Raw genomic sequence first — 23,084 nt, forward strand, 5'->3', positions numbered from 1 at the left:
TGATGTTTGAATGCATTGGTTCAAGAATTGGAAGAACATTATTTTTCACCGGTCACTCGTTTATGACTTTTAGAAGCACAATATAATAAATGTTCTTTTCATTTTCTAATTTAAGACACTTTGTTAAACGTCTGAATGTTAAATACACTAAATCAAATGCTTAAAATTGACAGATTCAATATGAAATGGCTGAAATATTGAACAGTTTATTTTTTCTCTTATTTCTTAAACAAAAATTTCGCAAATCCCAAAGAGAAAGGTCTGTTGATAGTGCAGTTTCAAGTAAGCACTTACTAATATTACGATAATAATGTCAATGTATTGTATATAGACAAGTAACTATACACATCTCTGATATAGAAAACTATGAACTTTCAACCTTACAGGAACACAGGGTTCAACATTGTAAAATGTATTTTTTCCCATACAATCATGTTCATTTTGATTATAAATAGATGACTATTACTATTATTCATAAATTCTTGAACGTTACGTGGAATTGGCTATTCCTGAACAGTACATGGATCTGGTTATTATGGAAGTTTTTATTAAATAGTCAATGTATAAAAAAGAAGATGTGGTAAGATTACCAATGAGACAACTATCCACAAAAGACCAAAATGAAACAGACATTAACAACTATAGGTCACCGTACGGCCTTCAACAATGAGCAAAGCCCATATCGCATAGTCAGCTATAAAAGGCCCCGATAAGAAAATGTAAAACAATTCAAACGAGAAAACTAACGGCCTTATTTATGTAAAAAAAAATGAATGAAAAACAAATATGTAACACATAAACAAACGACAACCACTGAATTACAGGCTCCTGACTTGGGACAGGCACATACATAAATAATGTGGCGGGGTTAAACATGTTAGCGGGGTCCCAACCCTCCCCCTAACCTGGGACAGTGGTATAACAGTACAACATAAGAACGAACTATAAAAATCAGTTGAAAAGGCTTAACTCATCAGATGGACAAAAATACAAGTGGACGTACGTGGCCGGGTACTTATACATCCCGACACAAAAAGACACAATGAACAGATTGTGGTCGATCAGTACTCAGCTCAACTTGTTGACATAAATAAATGGTAAAGTTGCATTATAACCAACCTTGTGAACTTGATTATGTGTACTTGTTTAATTATTTTCAAAACTTTCCGACTTTCAGAAAGTGAACTTGTTAACTTTTTCTGAACAAGTTGACTATGACAAAGTGAACAAAAAGTATAGACTCGCCTTGTGTACATGGTCTGTGTTCACTTGTAACATACAACTAGTCTGATTATGAATGAACAAAGACCATGTACACAAGGCGAGTCAATACTTTTTGTTCACTTTGTCAAAATCAACTTGTTCAGAAGAAGTTAACAAGTACACTTTCAGAGAGAGTCGAATGGCTTTATCATGACTGTTATAAGCTTCCATAGGTATGTGATGAACTTTTGTCATGGCTTTGTCATGACTATCATAAGCTTCCATAGGTATGTGACGACCTTTTGTCATGGCTTTGTCATGACTATCATAAGCTTCCATAGGTATTTGACGAACTTTTGTCATGGCTTTGTCATGACTATTTTAAGCTTCCATGTGTATGTGACGACCTTTTGTCATGGCTTTGTCATGACTATTTTAAGCTTCCATTTGTATGTGACGACCTTTTGTCATGGCTATGTCATGACTATTTTAAGCTTCCATGTGTATGTGACGACCTTTTGTCATGGCTTTGTTATGACTATAATAAGCTTCGATAAGTATGTGACGACCTTTTGTCATGGCTTTGTCATGAATATTATAAGCTTCCATAGGTATGTGACGAACTTTTGTCATGGCTTTGTCATGACTATCATAAGCTTTAATAGGAATGTGACGAACTTTTGTCATGACTATTTTAAGCTCCCATGTGTATTTGACGACCTTTTGTCATTTTCTCTCGCCTTAACAGTTTTGAAGATTCCATTGGCTTCTTCTGTCTCCATCTCCATAGCCGGGTCATCAATATGATCGACTAGATATATTTCTAACATTCATATCCTCATTCTCCCTGCAGTAAAAGATGTTTCTCTAAAAATTGCGATGGACGTGTGTTCAACTTACTGTGTCAAAGGGATGTGATCAGATGTGGACTCTTCAAAACTCTATGAATCTACACCCTAATCTTCAATCACAATTTTTACAACGTTTTATCTTTCAAACTTCAGTAAGAGACCGGAAACGAAAAATTCAACATTTTTTTCCATTTGTTAAAGGGGCACAAATCTAGAAAGGTAAAGACGACGCCACCTGAATGTCAATCTTAATCTGTGTATTTTTGGTAATAGGCATTGTGTATAAATTTCATAACATTTGGTAGAGGAAACTATAGTTAAGAGAACAGGAACCAATATACGTACGTACAGTAGGACTGCAGTACCGATGGACAAGGGTCAAACTTAATGGCCCAAAGCTATAGCCGGGGCATATAAATTATCTGCTTAAATAAACGAAGCAAATGAAAACTGTTTCTGTCATTGTTAATTTTGATAAAAATGTGTCTGCAAAGATTTCTAGAAATAATGGTATGTCCACGAATCATTTCAATTTCAAACCAGTACGATACTATTACATAACACAATAAATATAACTGTAAACGATTTGTACGTTCTAGTTAATTCAATAACATACATTGAGCTTTTTTTTGTCAAGGTAAATAAAAGTCTACAAATCAAATTGAAAACAAATATTTATTACAGTTTTTCTATACCTTTCCAGGGTTTGATTTAAATAGAGTGTTTACATAGGCAACATCAGCTTGTATATTAAATGATTTCGGTTTAAGATTAAGTGGGTGCATGGCTGTCACAAATTTAAGTAATCCAATGTCATGTAATGATTTGTAAATTTTTAACAGCTTTGGATAATCTTCTTTTGACGGCCATGAGGGAAATAAATGGTACTCCAACATAAATTGTTTAATGTTCTTGAAGAGGTTTTCCTGCAGCAAGTATTCGAGGATGTTCCATTCATATCCTTCGACGTCGATTTTTAAAACATCAATTAATCTCTGAAAAGTAAAAGTGTAAGGACTAAAGTGTAAATATCTAAAGTAAATATTGAGACATATAAATGAGAAAGTAACTAATATCCAGGAAGTGGTATCATTCTCTGTCATGATATTCTTGCAACATTATTATTTGTTAAAGGAAGAAAAAAAATCATAAAACATGAAAATAAAATAACAAGGCAGTTTCATTTCAAAAGCGAATTTATTCATTCAAGACGCTTTGCACATTGTTATATTGGATTGCATGTCAAACATCTGTTGTCGAAGACTGTAAATTGATCCCTACGTGCATAATTTGTTGTTTTGATAAAATTTTATGTTGAGTTGTTGTCTTGCAAAAGGTTGTGCAAAACATTTGCTTATATAACTTTGATATATTTGTTTACATAAATCAAATCGTTAATTTTCTCGTTTGGATTGTTTTACATAATTTCATGTCAGTGTCATTTATAACGTGCTACGCTCTATGGTTTTGTGCTCATGTTGAAGGCCAAACGTTGATTCAGTATAGCTTTCTTCCACATCATTCGATCTCTGATATACTGAATCAAAGTATGGACCTCAACATGAAGACATTTTGATAATGAAGTCTTGCAAAGATGGATTTAATGTGTAATAATTCGTAAAATGTGTTTATTTTTTCAGCTTATTTGAGCGAGCATAAAGCTTGAATATATATTATCTCATCTACTCACCCCTTTATGTCCTAATAAATCCATTATAGTTTTTAAATTCATTACTGGCCATGTTGTATTTCGCCGGACATACATATCCCGTCGAGGTGAAAACTGTTTCGTATTACTATGACTGAGACCAATTGGATGGAAATTCACAGACGTATTACGCACATGTGCCTTCATTGTCATACTGTAAAAATACACAAAAAAGTACCGTATGTATTTACATTTTATATTCACAAAAAAGAAGCAGCTGCGGGATGACAACACATTTGTTTTAGCTCATCAGGAAGAAAAGTGACAAATACCAAAGGATATTCAAACTTATAAGTCGAAATTAAACTGAGAATGCCATGGCAAAACATAAAGACAAACATGACAAAAATATAAAGACAAACATGACAAAAACATAAAAACAAACATGACAAAAATATAAAGACAAGCATGACAAAAACATAAAGACAAACATGACAAAAATATATATAAAAAAAGCAAACAATACCAAACTCCAAGGAAAATTCAAAAAGGAAAGTCCGTAATCAAATGGCATATTCAAAGCCCAAGCACATTAAACGAATGGATAACAACTGTCATATTACTGACTTGTTAAAGGAATTTTCTCATGTAGAAAATAGTGGATTAAACCTGGTTTTAAAGCTAGCCAAACCTCTCACTTATATGACAGTCGCATCAAATTTCATTATATTGACAACGATGTGTGAACAAAACAAACAGACATAATAGGTAAAATGTCAAAAATAGGGGCACAGCAGTCAAAATTATGTTATGATCTAAATCACTATAAAAACAAACAAATATGTAACAAAGAAGCACAAAATGGCATACAGACCAAGAATGTTAGCAAACATTAAAAATAAGAATACACAAATGTACCATAGGACAATAACGGGATGTATAAGTACAGAGCCACGTCATATATATATATATATCAAAGAAACATACACAGACATATAGACAATGCACATTAGCAAAAATGAAAGACAAGAATACGAGAATTATAATAGAACAATAACATAATGACAGGATGTACAAGTACCGAGCCACGTCAAATGGATATCAATAAAAAAAAAAAAAACAGACTAAACAGTGAAAGTAATATTCATTAAGACAATTAAAAGAACAGTTTAACACGTAATAAGATGATAAACAACGACAGTACCAAGAATCTCTATATTTCAAGACCATCGTGTATTATTTGTGAAGTTGATTATTTATCAACAAGGTCTTGGTACCTTCCGATGAAGTTTTTCTTTGAAAAATGACGAGACGTTCTTTGACAAACCCCTGGTTCATCAACTTTTTGCTCAGACACTGATGACGTTTTACAAATATGAGTAGAAGCTGCAAGCTCTTGAATACCGAATAAGTTGGGAAATGTATGTCCCATATGCAAGTGAAGTTGGTATATTGCTACTAAGGTTGGGGAAACTGACAATTTCAAATTAAAATCGTCTCTATCGTCATAGATTCTGGTACTGAGATGACCGTGTATGTCAAATTCGAGAATTAGGTATAAAAATAAGGCGGAGGAAGCCTCGTCTGTTGTTTCTTTGATTTCAAGTTCTGGGGGATATATCAATGGTACCATATCAGAAAAGTTTGGATTATTAATGGAAAGAATATCATCAATATATCTGAAAGTGAAATTAAATGACCTGGCTTCTTTGATCTTCTTGTTTGTGACAAGTAAAATGTACAAATGCCGATAAAATATGATCCAAGTACATATCCTTTATCTGAAATACAGCATTTCCATTCTCAATTTTTATTATTATTTATTTTAAACCGTAAATGAAATATGAATCAGTGTATGAGTATATTAAAAATTGTTTTATTCATGACTAAATCATGTGATCCCTTCAAAAAATCTTACCTGGGATCAAAAGAATGCACCTCACAGCCAAGTCTAGCCATTGCATCATCGAAACTAAAATCAAAACCTATGCTGAAAATATACACATCAACAAAATTAATAAATATTTCATTATGTTTATACTGGAAAAAAACCTTATAAAAATATTTTTTAAGCCGGGTTATCAATTATAGACTAACATATTTCTATTTATAACGTTATTTTTGCTGTCGTTCATTCTACAGTAAAAGATGGTCTTTAGAATTATTGAGATGAGGTGTATTCAACCAGTGGTGTCAATCAAATCAATTAGCCGACTATTACGATGTTTATGGGGTCTTATAGTCGTCAGATCTGTAATTTTACCGATGGTGTCCAAGCTATTTTCGATTGTGACAATTTGACTAACCCACAATGTAGGTTATGCAATCACAGCAGAAGACGCTTATCCTGTTGTCGCATCCGGTCTCGCAGCATTCTAGAGTTTTAAGGTTCCTTCAGTTTTTGTTTGTAACCTTGATTTGTGTCTGAACATCGATACATTAATGTTGATTTAAGTCACCAAGCTAAAGGAGGGACGAAAGATACGGCAGGGATTTTAAAATGCAGTCCACATAGCAGTTTAAATACTATTAATTTAAATTTCAATAAGTACGGATAGATATTTTAATCAATTTTCATTTTTATAAATTAAAACAAAAATCGTTTTAGAAAATTAAAATCGAGTGGAATTGTAAACGATGATATAAGAAAGCGCTTCGGACGCATTAAATTTATAACCTGTTATTTTCCTTTTTACAGCACTATGTCCATATACCTCTGCTGGTAGACAATCACTCCACGATGGTATCATCAACTCAGTAGTCAGTAATTTCGGTGCTGGCATGATAATTAACAAACCTTACTATAAAATTGTCCTTTATAACTTTAGAAATTATAAAGAAAGTTTAATAACTTGGCCTGGCCAGAATATAAATAAATCACTTTGCACAAGACAAAGACGCAACGTTAGATATTGCTACTACCACGAAAAATAGCGTTAAGTAAATATTTGACGGGAATTTTTTTATAGAAATGCTGAAATAAATATTTCAAATTATACATGAAAATAAAGATTGATTCTTAAATTTTCACATTATTGACAGAGAAAGAATAAAAATATAATATTCATAGGCTAAGGAAGACACAGATTATCCGAAAAACGTTTACTTAGCGTTGTCCCATGTAACAAACTCGAAACATAAAACTGGAACAATTCGCGAAATGTTCACGCAACTCTTCGAAATTTTGCATGAACATTCTATAACGTGATATATTTCAGTATTGCTTAACATGGCTGTCTCCATTTAAAATTTGCATACATATTTTCAAAAGAATATGATGTACGGAAATGTCCCATCGGAAATTTAATTTGGAAACTTGAAACATTTCAGTTCAAAAATAAAATTTTGACAGACAATTCATTAAATTGTAAGCACGATCGTTTTGTACTAAGTGTTAGCTTCCAAAATTCGAATTGAAAAATAAATTGAGCTACAGATTCAATTCAAAACAAGAGAATTGCAGTGTCTTGCGGAAATGTCCGAGTTTAACTTTCATGCCTTCACAACCCTTTTACGGCCAGAAAAACAGAGATTTGATTTCGTGAAGATTATTTTTCGGCTTTGATAACTATATCAATAAAAAGTACTTTCAAAGTTGAAGTTGGCACACCAAATAGCATTAAGATTACAGGGTTATCTATAAAAAATACGGATTAATGAAAATGTCTTGCAAGTTTGTCCGTTATCATAATTTAACGTCGCCACAAGCGTAATATGCTAGGGACGGCATGAACTGCATTCGCGTGTTCCTTCCTCCACTAAATATAAATGTCCTGCTTTCAACAAAACGAAATCATGCACACATATTACAAAAATACACATCTATAAGACGATCAAAAAGTAAGAAAACTTCAGTATCATAAGTATAAGCTATTGTATGTCACTTCTTGAATAAAATCATACTCGGGTTGAATATATAATGCAGCAATATTACTCCAAAAACACATAATTACTAGCAGTAAAATTGAATATCCTATGTTAATTATAAAATCATATTTGATTGGATTCTCACGACATTTATACTTGTGTGTTATACTTTGCATTTACCCAAAAAGGAAAGCAGGAAGAATTGGATAAAGCGCGTTTCCAATTTAACGTCATTTTTCTGTTACACTAAATGGTAGCAATATCTGACGTTGCGTCAGCCTGATGAAAATGAATATTCTGCAATATGAAATAAGGTTATGTCCCCGAGAATACAAAAGCGAAGAAAATGTTCGTGCAATGAAGCCGCTGAAAAATAAGCATGCGCAACAGCAGATAAAAAATAAAAGATATAAAATCATTTTGCCAGAATCCCGATTTCTTGCTTTTTTTTCAAAAGAAAGAACTTTCTTGTAACATGTGTAACAACAACCCGTATATTTATAAAACCAATTGTTTTCCTGTCAATAAAAATTATATTGCAAGAACATATATTTTCACAAATTGAATCAAACATGTCTTACCCAAAGGAATATACAAGACAAGGTTTCTTGATTTTGTATCCTGGATCCAAACAAATCCACCAATTTCCAACTGACTTGAATCGTTTACATCGATAATCTATGGATCTGTGTTGAAGGTCCCTAAAGTATTCATAAAATTTAGTCATTTTAGTATCTCATCCCTTTTCGGATTTTTTTTTAAATAGACTTTTGATTAGTTAACTCTGGTTGCAAATATTTCAAAGATTGACAAAAACAATTAATCTATAACCTAAATAGGTTCTTCCCATTAGATGGACCAGAAAAGAAAGGGCGGGAAAATGAGACCATCTTCGCAGTCTCTAAAAAACCCAAATGCTATGCCAATAACTATGAAGTATGTCCAGTGCACGATGTTTTGTCGATATTGTCAACATCGCAATGTCAACTTTATAGTGTCGTTATTGTGTTAACATTGTATCCTATCTTTATGTTCTGTACCTTTGTTCTTACATTGTTCACATCGTATATTCGTGATGTTAACAATGTCGTGTCAACATCGTGTTTATGTTGTATATCGACTCTATAACTTTCTGTTTACATCGTTGACATCGTATACATCGTGATGTTGACAATATCGTTTTTACATTGTCTACATTGTATAGATGTTGTGAACCAAGTCTTTACTTTTGTGTTTACATCGTTCACATCGTATATATCGGGATGTTGACAATATCGTTTTTACATTGTCAACATTGTATAAATGTTGTGAACCAAGTCTTAATCTTTGTGTTTACATCGTTCACATCGTATACATCGTGTTGTTAACAATATCGTGTCAATATCGTGTTAATATTGAATATAGAGTCCATACCTTTCTGTTTACATCGTTCACATCGTATACATCGTGATGTTGACAATATCGTTTTTACATCGTCAACATCGTACAGATGTTGTGAACCAGGTCTTTACCTTTGTGTTTACATCGTATACCACGCAATGTTGACAATATCGTGTCAACATCGTGTTTATGTTGTATATCGACTCTATAACTTTATGTTTACATCGTTAACATCGTTTACATCGTGATGTTTATAATTTCGTTTATACAACATTTACACAGTCAGCATCGTATAAATAATGTGTACCAAGTCTATACCTTTGTATTAACATTGTTCACATCGTATACATTGTGATATTGACAATATAAAAAAAATTCAATGAAGTTTGTCGATTACATGTATACAGTTTGCATTTTTATGGGTTTTTTTAACACAAATCTGTGTTTAAAAAAAAAAATGTGATGTTATAGCTATAATTTGACACAAAATAGTGTCAACATAGTTTATATGGCGATGTAAACAATGTAAACACAACATCGTGTAAACATTGTACACATCGCGATGTTAACGATGTCAACGATGTAAACAATTTATAAAAGTTAAGACAATGTAAACGATGTTTACACAACATCGTGTATGTTGACACAACATCGTGTTAACATTGTATACATCGCGATGTTAACGATGTCAACGATGTAAACAAAATATAAGGTTTCAAACAATGTATACGATGTTGACACTTCATCGTGTTAACATTGTGTACATCGCGATGTTAACGATGTCAACGATGTAAACAATATATAAGAGTTTAAACAATGTATACGATGTTGACACAACATCATGTTAACATTGTATACATCGCAATGTTAACGATGTCAACGATGTAAACAATATATAAGGGTTGAATCAATGTATACGATGTTGACACAACATCGTGTTAACATTGTATACATCGCGATGTAAACAATGTAAACACAATCTATTATCAAGATTGTATACATCCCGATGTTACCGATGTCAACGATGTAAACAATATATAAGGGTTGAAACAATGTATACGATGTTGACACAACATCGTGTTAACATTGTATACATCGCGATGTAAACAATGTACACAATATATTATCTAGATTGTATACATCGCGATGTAAACGATGTCAACGATGTTAACAATATATAAGGGTTCAAACAATGTAAACAATGTTGACACAATATCGTGTTAACATTGTAGATATTGCGATGTCTACAATATTGATTAATCATCGTGCACTGGACATGAATGATAACTATCTGATTGGTTAATTTCTAGTAAAGTAAAAACATACGACATTGTCGGTTTGCGTATGAATTACCACGAGTATGTCCAAATACCTTCGGAACTGAAAGTATGGAAGGTATAAATAATACAGCGCTAATATATAAATACCATGAAAACAAAAAAGTATAAATAGTGCAGCCAAATACGCCCAAGGTCAACTTAGTCGGAGGTAGTTTTCTCCTTTTCTTTTTTCGTGGCAGCACACAAATTCTATTTACTAGTATTGCGATGATCTAATTTGTAGAATAATTGCGTTACTTCAATTTGATCTGTAATTTACAGAGAGCAAATTTCATTTAAATCATGCCAAAACCAAAGCACAGTCGACTAGAACATGCACGATTCCGACCGTTCTAGACCTTCATGGGTAGTCAAGGTCGTTAAACACCACGTAGTGGTGAAACATTGCACACTCGATTAATGACAAATTGTGCAAGTTTGAAAGTATGATATATTATTTTGTATGCTGGATCAATCCATCACATGAAACGCTCGAGATAAAAAAATTAAGTCGAAGTATATAAAAATGTTTGGGAGCATACAAACCCGTTAACCAACTTACATTTTTCAGACAATAATTATGTGGATTATATTTGAAATAATTTATTTAGAAACATAAACTACCTAGATTTGAAACTAGTCCTAAAAGAAGATTAACTGTGTTAAAAAATGCAATATCAATTACAGAGAGAGAAATAGTTCAAGCATTGTAAAATGACATTACCATTGTAAGAAAGCAGCTGATCTCCACCATTCAGTTTCAGTAATATTAATTGATACGTTATATGCAGGAAGTTTAACATTCCAATCATCTATATTAACAGGTTCAACTGGTACCTTCTCGGGAGGTTTGTAAACTGGCTTATTAAATGCGGCCGTTTTATTTTCTGTTAAAAATAAATGATAACAATAAATAAAAAAAATAGGGAGGTGCCAAGAGGCATTAACAAATTATAAATCCAGTAAAAACAATCGACACCAAGAACAAACAGTAAAACGACGAAACCGCGACACTACAGAGTGACTTAAGATTTAACAATTTTTATTCTGACGAAAACTGAGGATGATTCACTAGTGACAACCGCGGTGTGGTTTCTGTCTATGATCTGTGCACGGTGATACCTTTCAAGCTATTATGAAAAGACAGCAACAACAACTTGTGTAGTTCAGAATTTTCGATTAATGAAAAGTTCATTGTTGGTTTTTTTTAAGTTGAAGTTATCACTTTGTAAATTTTACGGACGCCATCAAGAGTTTGTTCACCTTTATGGAATATCCGTTAAAATTACAGATGATATCGGATATTTTCCTTGTTGTAACTGCCATTCCCTTCCCTTTTCACGAATGTGACCTACCGAATTGGACAATTTCACATGAGCAACACGCCAGGTGCCACATGTGGTGGGGTTCGTGTTGGTGTTGTTGTTGTTCCCATATTTGTGACATGTTGTTCACGCATCTTTGTCAATATAATGGAATTTAATACGACTGTCGTACAAGTGAGAGGTTAAGCGCTATAAAACGAGGTTCAATCCACCATTTTCTACATTTGAAAATGCCTGTACCAAGTCAGGAATATGACAGTTGTTGTCCATTCGTTTGATATGTTTTGTCATTTGATTTTGCCATTTGATTAGGACTTTCCGTTTTGAGTATATCAAAATATTTTATCTTATTGTATTAATTTTTACATAGATGTATGAAATATTTACCGAAGTACAACATCAATTATTTAACAAGGAATCGCGAGTTTAGTAGATGGTAACGTTTCATATGTGGTGGCGTTCAGTAACTGAAGCTACTTTGTAGTGGCTTCCAGTTACTATAAATATGTCATTGATATTGTATCGTGATTCTTGAATCTTGTTTTTGTATTATTTGTTAATTGATACGCCCGTCGTCTTGTGTGTGAAGTTTTATGCAATAATCATGAATAGTTTCTGAGATATGGCGCAACATGTGGGTCCCCTTTTTATTTTACAAAAAATTCAATAACTCTAAAATAAAATTTTGAATCATCACCAAAAAGTTTACAGATTTTTTAGATTAATATAACTAAGAAGTATGTAAAGTTTTAAGCAATAATCATAAATCGTTTTTTGAGATACGGCGCGATATGTGACCCCCCCTTTTTTTTTTTTTTACAAAAAACTCAATATCTCTAAAATTGAATTTTGAATCATCACCAAAACGTATACAGATCTTTAGATTAATATAACTAAGAAGTGTGTAAAGTGTTCAGCTATTATCATATCTCTTAGAACAGAACTTAACATATTGCATCAACAACTCTCTCTTTATACAGAGCTTAACATATTGTATAAAGAATTTTCTTTTTGTACAGAGCTTTACATACCGTAAGGAACAACTATTTCTTTGTACAGAGCTAAACATTGTGTATGAAATCTGTCTCTTTGTACAGAGCTTAACTTATTGTATAAAGAATGGTCTCTCCGTACAGATCTTAACATATTGTATGAAGAATTGTCTCTCTGTACAGTGTAAGGGTGGAGCTTAACACATTGTATGAAGAATGGTCTCTCTGTGCAGATCTTAACATATTGTATGAAGAATTGTCTCTCTGTACAGAGCTTAACATATTGTATGAAGAATTGTCTCTCTGTACAGAGCTTAACATATTGTATGAACAACTGTCTTTTTGTACAGAGCTTAACACATTAAATGAAAAACTGTCTCTTTGTACAGAGCTTAACACATTGTTAAGAACAACTGTCTCTTTGACACATACCTGACAATCATATAATCAAATAACATACATTTACTAGAAATTTAGAATTAATGAAATTTGATATTTAAGGAATCTTCTGTTGAATAGATAAAGCCTTTTTGCATTGCAGAATCCTATTCTTTTGCATTGCAGCAGTCTATTCAGAAACCAATATAAAATACTAATTAATGTTGCTGTCATGTGTTGTTCATGATAAAGACATAACGGCACGAGTACCTAATTAATGTTGTTGTCATGTGTTGTTCATGATATAGACATAACGGTACGAGTACCTAATTAATGTTGCTGCCGTGTGTTGTTCATGATATAGACATAACGGCACGAGTACCTAATTAATGTTGCTGTCGTGTGTTGTTCATGATATACACATAACGGCACGAGTACCTAATTAATGTTGCTGTCGTGTGTTGTTCATGATATAGACATAACGGCACGAGTACCTAATTAATGTTACTGTCATGTGTTGTTCATGATATAGACATAATGGCACGAGTACCTAATTAATGTTGCTGTCGTGTGTTGTTCATGATATAGACATAACGGCACGAGTACCTAATTAATGTTGCTGTTGTGTGTTGTTCATGATATAGACATAACAACGGCACGTGTACCTAATTAATGTTGCTGTCATGTGTTGTTCATGATATAGACATAACGGCACGAGTACCTAATTAATGTTGCTGTCATGTGTTGTTCATGATATAGACATAACGGCACGAGTACCTAATTAATGTTGCTGTCATGTGTTGTTCATGATATAGACATAACGGCACGAGTACCTAATTAATGTTGCTGTCGTGTGTTGTTCATGATATAGACATAACGGCACGAGTACCTAATTAATGTTGCTGTTGTGTGTTGTTCATGATATAGACATAACAACGGCACGTGTACCTAATTAATGTTGCTGTCATGGTTTGTTCATGATATAGACATAACGGCACGAGTACCTAATTAATGTTGTTGTCATGTGTTGTTCATGATATAGACATAACGGCACGAGTACCTAATTAATGTTGCTGTCGTGTGTTGTTCATGATATAGACATAACGGCACGAGTACCTAATTAATGTTGCTGTTGTGTGTTGTTCATGATATAGACATAACAACGGCACGTGTACCTAATTAATGTTGCTGTCATGTGTTGTTCATGATATAGACATAACGGCACGAGTACCCAATTAATGTTGTTGTTGTGTGTTGTTCATGATATAGACATAACAACGGCACGTGTACCTAATTAATGTTGCTGTCATGTGTTGTTCATGATATAGACATAACGGCACGAGTACCTAATTAATGTTGCTGTCTTGTGTTGTTCATGATATAGACATAACGGCACGAGTATCTAATTAATGTTGCTGTTGTGTGTTGTTCATGATATAGACATAACAACGGCACGTGTACCTAATTAATGTTGCTGTCATGTGTTGTTCATGATATAGACATAACGGAATGAGTACCCAATTAATGTTGTTGTCGTGTGTTGTTCATGATATAGACATAACGGCACGAGTACCTAATTAATGTTGCTGTCATGTGTTGTTCATGATATAGACATAACGACACGAGTACCTAATTAATGTTGCTGTCATGTGCTGTTCATGATATAGACATAACAACGGCACGTGTACCTAATTAATTGAATTCTACTTCTTTAAGATGCATTAATTAAATGTCGGAACTAGAAACAGCTACCAGTCGGATAGACGTTGTTATTTACAAATTTTATCCATTTTTAATAGTCTACATTATAGATAAAACTGCACGCATGAAATCAGCCATATGGCGATCAATTATTAAATCATTTATTTTCTATTACATCTGTGATATCATTTATAAAGCATGCAGATGAATCAAAGCTAAAAATAAACAGATTTTATACAAAACAACAGTTTTAAAACTTTTAATAATTATTTTAATCACAAATTGGCCATTGATAAATTAAGCAATAACTAAGAAACCTAAGTTCCAACTGCCACAAAGAAAAGTCGACATGTCTTTGAGATCACATGCATCTATTCATTTAAGTTCTTCCAATTGGTCAAGGAGTTCATAACCTTTATACGTCATTGCCCATCCCTGGCTTTAAAATGTTTTGGTTTTAGCGTACCTGGGTAACTTAAATCCAGATTCGAGAATGCTCTTCGAACGCACGAAATTGATCAGGCGTTATTTTCATATGCAAGCAAGAATCGTCTGCTTGGTATGGATTAATGGTAATTTTGTAAACAGTATTTCCTTTAAAATAGAATTCTATAATTCTCGCTAACGCTCGTACTTAATCATGGAGAAAAGAATTATCATTCTCTTTCATATACATATTTGTTTACTAATAACCATGTAGAACGCCACATGCCGGGTGTCGGCTATGCTTGACACGGGGTGGCGGATTTGAAGTGGAGAAAAACGATTACAGTAAGTTCAAGTTTCAAAATTTCTTTTTGAGAATTGTTAGTAACAAATTATATATTTTGTAACATAAAACGGCATTTTTCCTTTGAAGTTTTTACGTGATATTCTGCTTAATAGTTCGGTTTTTGAAAAACCATGGTTTAATATAAAGATTGATATGTCATTCCATTAAAAAGAATCATGACGTACTTTGCCCTTGCAACTTCGTGTAGATAGGCGGAGCTTGGACTGATATTTTTTTTAATGTTAAACCATGATTTAAACTCCGCCACATTATTACGTCTATATGTGTATAGGACAAGGATTTCGTTTGTTTTACAAAAAGGATTTCTACTTTCCGTCACTGTCAATAATTTTAACGAACTTTTTAGACACACCTCTTACGACTTGCATAGCCGGAATTTTTTTTAATCAATAAATGCAATTAAATTTTGTTGCAATACAATTTTTTTGGGGAAAATCTTTTTTTAAAGATTTTTTTATGACAAATCAGAGGCGGAATAATTTGTTCTAAAAATTCACAGGCCATCAAATGGTATGTGCCTTAGAGGAACCTGAGTCGCTCAATTCATAAAAATAACTTTTTGTCATATGGTTGAGTTTAATATCGTAGCAGCTACGTAGCGGCTACGTAGCAGCTATCAATATCTAAGTAGCAGCTAGTCTATAGCTACACGTTCAATAGTCGAAATCTACGTAGCAGCTACGATATTGAACGCGGCCCTGATGTGTCGTATTCCCAACTTGATCGGTTTTCTCGTGCGCGCTAAGCAGCGGGCTAGAACGACACTCCCACTGGGGTTTTATTGGATAAAAAAGCACCAGGGTTGAGTTCAATATCGTAGCAGCTACGTAGTGCTACACGTCGATTTTGACTATTGAACGTGTAGCTATAGACGAGCTGCTACATAGATATTGATATCAGCTACATAGCCGCTACGTAGCTGCTACGATATTGAACTCAACCCAGATATCGTAGCGGCTACGTTGTGTTATGTAGATTTTGACTATTGAACGTGTAGCTATAGACTAGTTGTTACATAGATATTGATAGCAGCTGCTACGATATTGAACTCAACCCAGGCCACTTTCGAATGATGTTAAAAAAACATATACACCACCACGCCTTACTCATTAACATATTTAAAAGAACTCATCCTGCGGCTTCGTCGTTTAAATATGTTAACTCGTAAAAAGCGTGGTATATATAATACTTATTTGCTTCTATTCTTACAAACCTGTTTTGATTATGTTTGTATACTGAGGATCCATTGATATATATAGGAAGATGATAAAAAGTAATACCGGAGCTAGATATTTTCCCCAATATCGTATCGGTGTCAGCATTACTGAAATATAAATAGATCTCACATAACACGACTACAACATGATCAAGAAGCATTTTAAAAATCTGCGTTACAAAAGACATAATAAATTGCTTTACATTTTTTTAAATGGAGAGCATGGATTGGCAATCTCTAACGGGAATAATACAGGGTCTATAAATCTGCGTTGCTTGCATGCAATGTGGTGGTGTTAAACATGATAGTCCTTTTGGTCATATTTCAGATATGTATTGCTCTTTAGGTATTGAATTATTTAACAAAGGTTCGACCGAACCATTAACTCTTGTGTTCACATTTAACGTTTGGACTGTTCACTTTAGATCGATTCAAACTAAACTCTGTCTTTATAGTTTAGACCGATCGATTCGGTGCGTTTATATCGGACATAAAAGAACCGATATAGTTTTAATCGATCTAAATATCTAAGTGTGAACGGGGTTTTAGTCTCACTTTCATGGTTTCAATATTAAAACTATATCATAAAATAACCAGTGATATAGTTTTGACATATGTAATTAACATATTTGTAGTGTATGCATTTTTGACAAGGATATTAGTTAGTAATCGGACTAATTACTTGTCAGTCATCATACATGTAAATGTAGTGTGTAATGAAAAATGTGTTCTGTTTAAATAGTGATATTTTGATGTTCATTATGTTACACATTACTGGTCGAGGTAAGTCGTCCATTTTAAATTAGAAAACTTTTTAATTTACCCAAAGAGGGTGTATGAATGCTGCCCAAATAAATGGCTTAATTGCAAATTGAACGAAATTCATCATTTGAAACCTATGACCTTCATAAGATGAAAACAAACACGTTATTTCTAATTAGCAATACCTTTTTCCAAACATTGAAAATGTGTTTATTTGATCACTTGTTATAGTTTCTTAATGTTACTCTTTATTTACTTTAAAGGATTTTAGTATTCATTGAATATTTCATTACTTGTCATTTATTACAAAATTATTTTATAATAAATTATCTCGTTTTCGTTTGTCAGTTATCATAGATAACTTATTACAAACATAACTGAGAGCAAGCATGATTGTGCACTGCTTTATGCATATGTCAAAAATAACAACACGGCAGGGTGAAAACAAGTTCGGACTATAACGATCAGAACCAGAGACATATAATACAATTGTATGATAACATTGTATTATATGTCTCTGTCAGAACCTATATATGGGCCAATTTGAAATCATGCGAGATAACTCGTACTTTCCTTCACTGCGGAAAAAAGGTTGACCATGGTTTTATTTCCCGTTAGAAAAAAAATATAATACACAATTGGCAACAGTCAGTAATTACGCCGTTTCAGAATCTAAAGGACTATGGGTAATTTAATTGTTCATACGCCAAAATGAAAATATCGTCGATTTTTCTTTGTTTATGACGTAACCTATAACTGTGTATACACTTACCGTGACAAGAGTTGCTTTCTGAAACGGGGAATTAACATATTGACAATTATAAATTCGTCTTTTTTTGTGAAAAAGTAGTTTTTGGGGATCACTAATATTCTAATACTAGTGTTTTCACTATTATTCTAAGCATGTTCGGTAATAAAAAAAAAAGATAAGAATGTCTAAATTGAAAAGAGAAACAATGGATCAACCAGGAATTTGAGAACCATTTAGTTGACTGGTTCGTCACATAAAAATCATTCTTATACTGGTTGTTGTATATACATAATTAATGTACACAGCCATGTATCACCACCATTGATGGCGATCCGATGGATACATCTGTTGTAGAGTTGTCACTGACTCAGACGTACTTATGAATATAATTATTTTCTGTGACTGTATCTTGCATTAATTTGAAGGATCCTTTACTGGTGAAACTATTTTAATCTAAGTTTTGGTGAAATCAAACAAGCCCGAATAAAACCCCGTCATTATACTCATTATCTAGTATATCATTATTTATGTTGATACACTAGGTCATCAGTTTTTGTACTAGGTCATTCGTATTGTATTGTTTTTTTAACTTTTGTAAATTATAATAAATGATTATTAAAAATATATCAACTTTACGAGTTATAGTATAATAGTTAAAAATATAGAGTTTAAAAAAAAAGATATAAATCTTTGTTGTCGTTTGTAGGGTTCCTTCTTACTTATTTACTTACAGAGTTTTTTAAAATCACTAAAAAATGTAAGAAAATTTCCTTTCTTACATAGTAGACTTTTAGCGTGACTTCAAATTTGCTTAGACAAGCCTTTCACGTGAAAAAGCCAAATTATGTGTATGTAAATGCATGTTGTTATTATTATTTTATACTATTGATATATTTATATAAACGTCGAAAAGCTGTCGCTATCTTGTGTTGTATTGTTGTGTAAATGCCGAATCAAAATAAAGCCTTCTTATCTTAATACCTTACATAGACATTTCAATATAAGGATATCACACCTCATGTAAAATTAAGTCTGTGCATATTATTGTTACTTTTTTTTATATTTATCATATATTAATACTAAATACAGAAATTTTGTATATTTGATTAATGTTTCTTTTTCCCCGGTTTGTATCACATACCCTGTATCGCATACCCCGTATCGCATAGCTAAACCCGTCTCGCACCCCTTTTGGAACATCTCGAGATTATATCCGGACGTTCTCGGTTGTCATTCACTTGAAATTTATTATTGCAATTAATTATTCATTACCGTATCGCTTTCAAATATAAGACCAAAGATTATATATTTTAATCTTTTCCCGAGGTCTTCAATGTTACATCATCAATGCGTGATTTCTCATATGTCGAATGGCGTCAAGTTCGTCCCCGAGGGTATCACCAGCCCAGTAGTCACCACTTCGGTGTTGACATGAATATCAATAATGTGGTCATCTTTTTTTTTTATAAATTTCCTGTTTACAATACTTTGAATTTTTCAAAAAAACTAAGGATTTTCTTATCCCAGGCATAGATTATCTTAGCGGCATTTGGCACAACTTTTTTGAATTTTGGATCCTCAATGCTCTTCAACTTTGAATTTGTTTGTCTAATTTCTCAGTGATATATAAGCGTCACTGATGAGTCTTATGTAGAAGAAACGCGCGTCTGGCATACTCAATTATAAACCTGGTACCTTTGATAACTATTTAAAATATGACGCCCAGTTGCCGTATTTCGTGGCATGAAATGACATGTTAATATATACCACGTTAAACTGATAAAGAGTCAGAAAGAGGGCTAATTAGCAGTCTGTTAGTTTACGACCATCTAGAACATCTAAGGGATAGCTGAGGTGAGCTAGCAAATTTGGTGAGGTCATGATATTTAGTTCAAACATAAAGGCGGTCAAATTATGTCTGTTCAATCCACCTGGGTCCGTCTGGACTAGAATATTTATTTTCTGATCATTTCCAAATTGATTCAAATCTGCCCCTCTTCGCCACCACTCAGCATTAAGTTTTCACCCCGTTATGATACAGATCACGAAATATCATTACCAATTGGGTCATCAAAGATCATCGAGAAGAGAAGTTTCATTATCCAAAATGATAAAATTAGCGAGATTTTTTTTAGATTTCATGAACGAAGTGATATTTGTCACTGCATAATTATCCCTCAAAACAACAACTGACAATACTTCTTTCGTATTTTATGTTTATAATGGATACCTTTGTAAATGATTGCAATAATGAATATCGGGCCAGAATATTTATTTTTCATGTGTGATTAGACCAGATAATTCATTTAAATCTAAATGAGGGCCAGAATATTGTTTCTTAAATATGGCAAACCCCACCTCAGAATCAAATCAATGATTGTCCCCTTTTTTCTGGTTTTGTTAAAAGTACAAAAATGCAAAGATTAATACATAAACATTTAAAAAAAGGTAACATTTGGTTTAAACATCATTATGCACAAACAGTAATGTCTGCAGCATCAAATAATAAATAAATTACAGATGAATACACTTAGTCCAGAACTTATGTTCAGAATATTCATATTTTTATGTGTGATAAGACAATATAAAAAAAAATGTGGTATGATTGCCAATGAGACAACTGTCCACAAGAGACCAAAATGACACAGACATTAACAACTATAGGTCACCGTACGGCCTTCAACAATGAGCAAAGCCCATGCCGCATAATCAGCTATAAAAGGTCCCGATATAACAATGTTAAACAATTCAAACGAGAAAACAAACGGCCTCATTTATATAAAAAATGAACGAAAAACAAATATGTACCACATAAACAAACGACAACCACTGAATTACATACTCCTGACTTGGGACAGGCACATACATAAATAATGTGGCGGAGTTAAACATGTTAGCGGGATCCCAACCATCCACCTAACCTGGGACAGTAGTATAACAGTACAACATAAGAACGAACTTTAAAAATCAGTTGAAAGAGGCTTAACTCATCAGATGGACAAATATACAAGTGGACGTGGCCGGGTACTTGTACATCCCGACAACAAAAAGACACTAGGAACAGATCTGAGAGTACTCGCAGTTATCTGACAGCTAGTTCAAAGCCACTAACAACTAATAAAAAAATCATGCATCTAAAACTAAACAATCAATCCGTACACATCCAACATCCAATGGATTTAGTGTAAAGACGTCATAAACAGTCAGAGAAAAACATGACCTTGTGCAATGCCAAGTTATAGGTATCGACAGATTGTAGATTCCCGAATGTGTATATGTATATAACATACTAGTAATATTTAGTTTGCTTTTAATTTACTGATAACAAAATCAATATTTATACCAATAAAAACAATATTCAATGATCTTATTACAGTATTGAATTGTTAACCTTTTAGAATAAATTTGTTTAAAGGAGCGATAAGTTTACAAGGATCATTTCTAAATTTCCGGGCACGGTTAACAACATTTCCGTAAAAATGAGGATGTTCTATCCCGTTTGAAATAAGTTTTCGACAGGTACAACCAAAATTCAAAACCAAATCTTTATACCTATGGAAAAATTTAATAAAGGTTTTAAGTAATTTATGGTAACGATATCCCTGGTTCAATAATTTACCAGTTTATACATAGATCGCGTTCGTTAAAATCAAAAACGACACAACAGACACGGACATAGCGAACGAGCTGTGAAATATAAACACCGTAAGATGGTGCCAAAGAAACATCACCATCTAAAAATGGAAAATTAACAATAGGGAACGAAAAATCGTCCCTTTTGTCGTAAATTATTTATTTCTAAAATCTGACAGGCTTCTACAGATCAATACATGGTAAAATCCGTATCGCATGCTGTATCACCACTCGACCAATATAATCCCTCGGGACCTTCGGCTCTTGGGACTGATATTGGTTTCTCGTGATACGGATTTTGCCATGTTTTATTCTATATGTAACCAAATAATGTCAATGTATAATGACAGGCCAGTTTCTGATGTTCTGAAGGGGTGGGGCTACTTTGGTTTTCTCCAGTACCAAGAAAGTGATATGTGAATCATAAATTGGTTAGTTGGTAAATTAGATATTTTTTGTATATGCCTTAGTTAAATTAACTAACTTTCATTTCTTGTAAGATGCCATAATACTAAATGACAAAACAGTTCTTTTTCGACTAGTCAAGAAAATAATATTCGAACCATTTATATTTTCTCTATATCTGACTTTGTGTATATCATGTATATATACAGACACATTTACAAAACATTTTGGGAAGAAATGTGTTTTGAAATGGTAATGATGAGATATACACATTAAATTGGATTGAATCACAAAAATAATAATAGAATAGGCTTGAAATTGAAAACATAATGAACATATATATGTAAACATTTTACTACATTGTTGTACTTACTGATTAATCTCACCAAGTGCGTTTGTTATTCATTCACACAGAATACACATTTCCTCGTAGTGTGTCTGCACTGTCTACACTCTTACTATAACTACTTACATCAACATACATATAGATCATATTGCAGCTGACTGGCATTGATTGTATGTAGCTATATTTTATTACATCATTTTAAAGCGATTACCATATCCCGGAAAAAGAATAAGATAAAAGTCTTAGAAGGCTTAAAAATAAGATTCCGCTGAGGGTGGGAAGTTGGGCTTTAGCATGCAGTAAGGGTGTCTATAATTTACTACGAGATATTATGGTAACCGTTAATGTTAAAGGATAGATTTCAATAATTTAGAGGATTTGTTTTAATTTAGAAAAGCATGTAGTAAATGCATTTATCCAATAACATTTAATGTTATCTTACGTATCTGTCCTTTCTCCTGATGCCCATCATATGATGTCTTTGTGTATATCTTAGTATTTTGTCTGTTTAGTG

The 23,084-nt window shown here is 32.9% G+C and overlaps 1 protein-coding gene across 1 annotated transcript; it reads right to left on the reverse strand.

The window, feature by feature from the left end:
* Positions 1-2,715: 2,715 nt before the first annotated feature.
* LOC143064587 (putative methyltransferase-like protein 24) lies at positions 2,716-22,743 on the reverse strand. Its single transcript, XM_076237508.1, has 7 exons — positions 22,598-22,743; positions 16,671-16,781; positions 10,993-11,155; positions 8,151-8,270; positions 5,621-5,692; positions 3,745-3,916; positions 2,716-3,049 (listed from the first exon to the last, which is right to left on the reverse strand). Exons 2-7 carry the CDS (start codon positions 16,777-16,779, stop codon positions 2,744-2,746), a joined length of 942 nt encoding a protein of 313 aa, XP_076093623.1. The 5' UTR covers positions 16,780-16,781; positions 22,598-22,743; the 3' UTR covers positions 2,716-2,743.
* Between the last annotated feature and the right edge of the window lie 341 nt (positions 22,744-23,084).

This window comes from Mytilus galloprovincialis, chromosome 2 (assembly GCF_965363235.1).
Source record: "Mytilus galloprovincialis chromosome 2, xbMytGall1.hap1.1, whole genome shotgun sequence".
NCBI classification, from domain to species: domain Eukaryota; kingdom Metazoa; phylum Mollusca; class Bivalvia; order Mytilida; family Mytilidae; genus Mytilus; species Mytilus galloprovincialis.